Source organism: Gobio gobio, assembly GCF_949357685.1.
Source record: "Gobio gobio genome assembly, chromosome: 17".
In the NCBI taxonomy this organism is placed as follows: domain Eukaryota; kingdom Metazoa; phylum Chordata; class Actinopteri; order Cypriniformes; family Gobionidae; genus Gobio; species Gobio gobio.
Window position 1 is genome coordinate 31,616,219 of NC_137110.1, and position 6,350 is coordinate 31,622,568.

Below are 6,350 nucleotides of genomic sequence, written 5' to 3' on the forward strand. Positions count from 1 at the left end.
AATTATTCAATAAATTGTTTTATACACTATTATAATAATTTGATCTGTGATCACGTTGTATGCTATTCTGATCATTTTGCATTATTATTTTTTTCATTTTGTGCAATATATATTTTTACATGTGTTTTAAAATGTTGAAATCACTCATATTATTTTTTGATCCGTGACCACAATACATTTGGTGGGAATTTAATCCCATATGCCCTGCATCACGCAGTGAGTTGTTGCCCTGGGCATATGGGATTAAATTCCCACCAAATGTATTGTGGTCACGGATCAAAAAATAATATGAGTGTTTTCAACATTCATGTTCGTTACCAGTCAATGTCAGATAGCCTACATAGGTCTGGGGCGGGTGTCTGCATTAAATGCATTAATTTTAATGTGTAATTTTTTCCCCATAACGAATAAAATAAAATAACGTGTTAAATTGACAACACTAAATAGTAGGGCTGGGTAAAAAAAAACGATTCTCATTTTTATGAACCGATATTGATTCTTAAATCCCAGGAATCGATTAGTCTATCCTTTTTTCAGTTGACTGTGACTGATTGCTGTACCTCAGTTCAAGAGAAGTTAAACGCGTGATGCGCACATGAACTGATCATCTCCTCTGCTTTAATACCAGTTACAACGCAAAATAAACATTAATAAATTCCAATAGGGTCCTCACACCATCGGTGCCCGGGCCCTAATGAACATCTGAAGGTATGTTAAAAGATCCAGTACATCTTAACGAAATCCGTATCATCTCTCATGTAATTGCTCAATCAGTGTTTAAACCACAGAAAGACGTCAATAAAACAGCTCATAAACAATGTCACGTAACGCCACATTTACCTTAAGGAAAACCATATTCAGTGAACATAAACTAGTTAATCAGCTAGAAAAAAAAACTCTAGAGAGGAGCTTTTTGCTAAATATATGCACCATATTACATATTCAATGATTTTTAAGTCAGAATTACGAGATATAAACTTTTATATATCTCAATTCAGATTTTTTTCTTCTCATAATTGCGAGTTTATATCTCTTATATTCTCAGAATTGAGATATAAACGCGCAATTAAGAGTTCTAAAGTCCAATTCTGAGGGGAATAAAGACCTTTTCTCAGAGTTGCGAGTTTATTTCAGGCAATTCTGAGAAAAAAGTCAGAATTGTGAGATTAAAAAGTCACAAAGACCTTTTTTATTTTTTATTCAGTGGTGGAAATAAGCTTCCATAAGTTAATTTATTAAGTTTTTATTTAAGTTTAATAAAAAAAAACTTTTATAAACATTCTCGCCCAAGTAAATGAGATCACTTGATTGTAATTATTTTTTTACTACTTCTAGAAGCCGTCATCAACATTGCCCAGGCCATTTTAGGATTTAAGATTTTTGTTTTTGTTCTATTCGACTGCACACTGAAGGTAGACATATGTGGATACCAAAATATATTTTAATTTCAACAGTATTCTTGAGTAAATTATGGACACTACTGTATGTGTAAAATCACCCTTAATGGTATGCGTTGTGTACTGTACATTACCTGGTCTTTGTCTGAGAAAATGTGATTCTCAGTGTGCACAGACATACCAGCTGGCAGAGTGCACTATTGGTTACAGGCTTAAGCCCTATTCGCACGGGATTAGTATTATCTGGGGATCTCTGGTGATTTGTAATAATTGCAGAGAATGTCTGTGATCTTAATCCTGTGCGAATCGGCCATGTCTGTAATTTGTAAAGTAAAAATTCCCCTGCAAATTACCTACCATATTTCGCCAAACACCGAGGTCCTGTGATAATATTAGTCCCGTGCGAATCGGCATCTCTGTGATTTGGCCAGGATTAGGCGGATCGTTTATAATTTTTGCAAGGTTTTTGTTACCTGTGCGCATTTCTATCTTTATCTTTCACGAAGAATGGAGCTAGGCTGCATATAATGCTCACCGTTATGAATTCCTGTGCGGCCGCGCAGATTATACTTTCACTTTAGAATGAGCACCAATTTGGGAGTAAATTGCTTGAATGGTGTGTTTAATATTATTCTTAATGAAAAACACAAAAACAGAACAGTACAATGACAAACTCGCTTAAATGGGCGCTTTTACATTTGGCTTTGAAACTGAATCTTCCGCCGTATATTGTTTTTATTGCTCAGTTCAGTTTTTAATTGTAGCGTCTGTTCTCTAACTGAACTAAATTATTTCTATTACTATAAAACAATAAATCACACGAGGTCCCCAGATAATACTAATCCCGTGCGAATAGGGCTTTTCTTTATTTTTTTATTCATATGTTAAACAATTTCTTTAGTTGTTCTATAATCCTATTATAGCATTTTTGACAAATACAGTATAAACCATGTGTTTTTAGTTATATATATTGTCAAGTTCAAGTACTCAAGTTTTTACAATTAATTTTTTTTAAAGTATTTTACATTATTTTATAAATATTATGTAAAAAAATGTCATTGTAGCAATGTTTTGTGCCTGTGTTATATATTATCTTTTATTTGTGACTTCATATCGATCATGCTATAAAAAAAAACGTATTGGTCATCCACTATACAAGTATATGAAATATTTTTAAGTAATATTGGTGTAGTGCAGGGATAGAATTTCTTGAACACCTACTGCAGTTTGCTTTAGGCCCCTCTGACTTCAGCATGTGCAATGTGGTGGATGAGGAACTGAGAGAGGGGACATCTCATGGTGTTCAAGTCCTTTATAAGTTCCCCTGGGGCTCAGAGACCCTGGAGACACTGTCAAGCCTCGGGGACACACAACTGCTAAAGACTCACCAAGGATCTTGCATCAATCTACAGGTCAGTGCAAACTTAGATGATATTTAAGGTGTAATTTAGTTTGTTTGTCAAATGAATATGCTTTATTATGCACAAGGGTAGCTTTGTTACTATGTAAAATAGTATACTTAAGATTGCGCAAAGACAATGAATTTAAATTTTTTCTTGAAATCATTATTACACAACTCTATTGAAGACCGCTATGATCATGTAACTTTCAGTGCAGAGATGGAAGAAAGTCTGTAGTTCCTCATGTCATCTCTGTCAGTGCGAATGTGGATCGAGGAATGCTGGCTTACCTATTTAACTCGCTTCAAGTGCTGAAAAAAAATGACAGCAAACAGAAGCTTCATCAGAGGACAGTGAGTAAGCTAAAAGTTTCCCTACATTTTCTTAGCATAAATAACTGATTGGAAAATGATGCTTCATATGTAATTTTTTATGTAAAAATGGCAGGGAAGCTGACCAGGGTTTCTTTGCTTTGTTCAGGTTTTAAAGCTTCATCCCACTTTAACTCCAGTGAAGGTGGCGTTGGATATGGGACGAGGCTCAAATTCAGAGCTTAGACAGGTACAGAGAGATAAACGTATAACTATTTTTATAATTACCAAAACTACTGTTCAAAAGTTCAGGATCAGTCTCTCCCCCCAACCCCCACATTAACACTTTTCAGCAAGAATGCAATAATTGCTAAAAAGTGACAGTAAAAACATTGTTCCAAGAATCCTGAAAAAAAATATATAAAAACATGTAAGCACAGTCATTTTCAACATTGATGTCAATTCAAACATCTACCGGCTAAAACAAAAAGAAATATCAGAAACGAATTATCTAGATTAAACACAGCTTAGATCTAAATTAGTGCTGTCAAAATTAACTCATGGAATTAATTATTTCAGGTAACGTGTTAAAAATATTTAACGCAACTAACACAGCATCTGTTTTTTTTTCATCTATTCAAGTGCGATAAGATGCAAAAAAGAATGCGTGCACAATGCCACTTCGGACAGCACGGCAGCGCAGCTTTGATTTCTCTTTCACGTTTGAACTGCCAAAAACAAAACATTATGCCACAATTCCTGTTTTGTCGAGCATGCTTTTAAATGAGATAAAGTGTAAAAAAAAACACAGAGTTGTGAAAAAATAGGATGTGTGTCAGATCCGGGTCATGTGCGTCAAGTCTTTAAATCACAGACAGCAGTAGGTTTAATAGGCTGCTGTCACTTTATGTTAATCAAAGAACAAAAGACAAAAAGAAAATCATTCACTGCTCTTGAGTGAATAATGTTTGTATCTTTAAAGGTCCTGTTCTTCGTGATCCCATTTTTCAAACTTTAGTTAGTGTGTAATGTTGCTGTTAGAGCATTTATAATACCTGTAAAATTATAAAGCTCAAAGTTCAGTGCCAAGCGAGATATTTTATTTAACAGAAGTTCCCTTTCAAAGCCTACAGCAAATGGCTGGTTAGGACTACATCCTGGTATTTCCTGCTTTAATTACGTCAGTAGAGCAGTATGTCGACTAACCTCCGCCCACAAGAACGTGCGAAAAAGGGGGCGTGGTCTTGTTGCTCCCGCGTGGAGAATAGGAAGTGTTGCGTTCGGTTGCGTTCGTATAGTTTGTTTGTTGCCATGTCGTCGAGACGCTGTTATTTTCATCCCGGAGTCAAGTCACCTTTGTTTGGCTTTCCCAGGGACGCTGTACTTAGAGATCATTGAGCGCATGCATCCCCGTTATGGCGAGAGGCGTGATCTTTCCGGTAACATGCGCTCTGCGTGCCCTAAGCTGCTGTCGAATCACAACACGGGAACCGCAGGCACAATCAGAACTCGTTACGTGTTTCTGAAGGAGGGACTTCATAGAACAGGGAAATCTTTCAAGCCGTTTTGAGGACAGTGAAAACAGCAGTATACAGTAAATTGTGTGAAAAATACTGTGTTTTTTTACACGCGAAACATGAACACATGTTATATTGCACACTGTAAACACTATCAAAGCTTCAAAAAAACACGAAAAACGGGACCTTTAATAAGGATTAATCTATATTTAATTAATAATTTATGCAGTAAAGACTGTGACATTGTTTTTATTTTCTGTGACTTTGTTGTCATTTTCAAATGTAGCTCACTAAAAAAGTAATGTTTAGTGGTAAACACATTGAAGATTAGCATAGTCTGTCAATTTATAAAGTGATCAGCCGTTTCCTCACAAAAGTGAGCTTACTAAATTCAGTTTATTGAAGCCTCTCTCCCATTGACATCCATTAAAAAAGACAACCTGTTCTCATTCTCATTCCCATTCCTCATTCCATGGCCTCATCTGCTAGGGCTCCATTCACACGACAGACAAGAAGCACTACACAGCGACTAGGACATACACAAACCAGACATGTCATTCTGTAGTGTACTCGCATTCTCAAGTTCAAGGCGGCAGTCCAAAACAGTGAAATGAATCACTAGTATACAGGCAAAAGTTTACTTAAAGACTGAAGTGGCATCAATGAGTTTGAAGTTCTTTGAAAAATAAGTGCAAATGGTGCTCTATATTGTAATAATTCTGAAGCATAGACTTTATTCAAGCCACACAGTTGTAGTAGTATTTGGGCACCCCTGACAAATGCAGAGTGGTGTCGCTGGTGTGCGTACACTCAATATATTCAATATATAAAAACAATATATTAAAATTTTAAAGACATTGCACTTCTCGTCCAGTGTGCGACCCTACACTCACTTTAAAAGGACATAAGGAAACATAACCCGCCAAACTGTCTAGTGAATTGATTGCGTTACCAGGCGTGGTTGATTTTCACCTGCATTTGGCAGGTGTTAATATCAAACCCTGTACCTAGGTAAATATAGTGTGCATTGTTGAGTGGCCACCTTAAATCATTTGTAAAGTGTTAGTTTAGGCGCCAGCAGACAGCAGAAAAAACTGTCACAAAATTTTAAAAAATCAGCGTTTAAAACTCCAAGAACCTGGATCCGGGTCCGTAATGACGTCATCAAGTATATACTTTACATTTTACATTTCTATGGAGGAGCTCTGTCCTCATATGTGGTTCCATTTGAAAGCTTTGCATGTCTACTTTCTGAAGATATGCATCACTTTGGCATTTGTTTTACACAAAGTAATTTATTTACACTAAATTACTCTGGGACCATTTTTGGAGACCATTTGGCCTACCCAAATTCAAAAACTTACCATAACCACATGCAGTGGTCTAAATACACAATTTTACTGGAAACCCTTTTGAAGTTACATAAAACACTGCTAAAAGTGATAAACATTTAAGTATATGTTGTCTGAAATTTGAATTAAATCCACATGATCAAGATTGCTAAAAAGATCCAGTTTTAGGGTCGATTTAAAATGGAGAGGGTTTGAGTCTCAGTCCTAATTTTTTAGGGTGCAGTTCCCTTTCGAGAGTACTCGTATTGTGTTTTGCTAAACGCAATGGGGGATTTCCTTTCCGCGAGAATTTGAAGCAAATTTTTATCATAAAAATTACCATGTAAAACGCAGTGCAGCTTCACGGCTCTCAGCAGGAAGCAGCTGCGTGCTG

The 6,350-nt window shown here is 36.1% G+C and overlaps 1 protein-coding gene across 1 annotated transcript in view; it reads left to right on the forward strand.

Annotated features, from left to right (window-relative positions):
- The window catches only part of polg2 (polymerase (DNA directed), gamma 2, accessory subunit), a 39,576-nt gene that overhangs the window by 29,898 nt on the left and 3,328 nt on the right, over window positions 1-6,350 (forward strand). Inside the window, exons 4-6 of the mRNA XM_079840966.1 lie at window positions 2,624-2,809; window positions 3,010-3,150; window positions 3,278-3,358. Coding sequence (XP_079697092.1) covers window positions 2,624-2,809; window positions 3,010-3,150; window positions 3,278-3,358 — 408 coding nt within the window. The remainder of the gene's footprint in view (window positions 1-2,623; window positions 2,810-3,009; window positions 3,151-3,277; window positions 3,359-6,350) is intronic.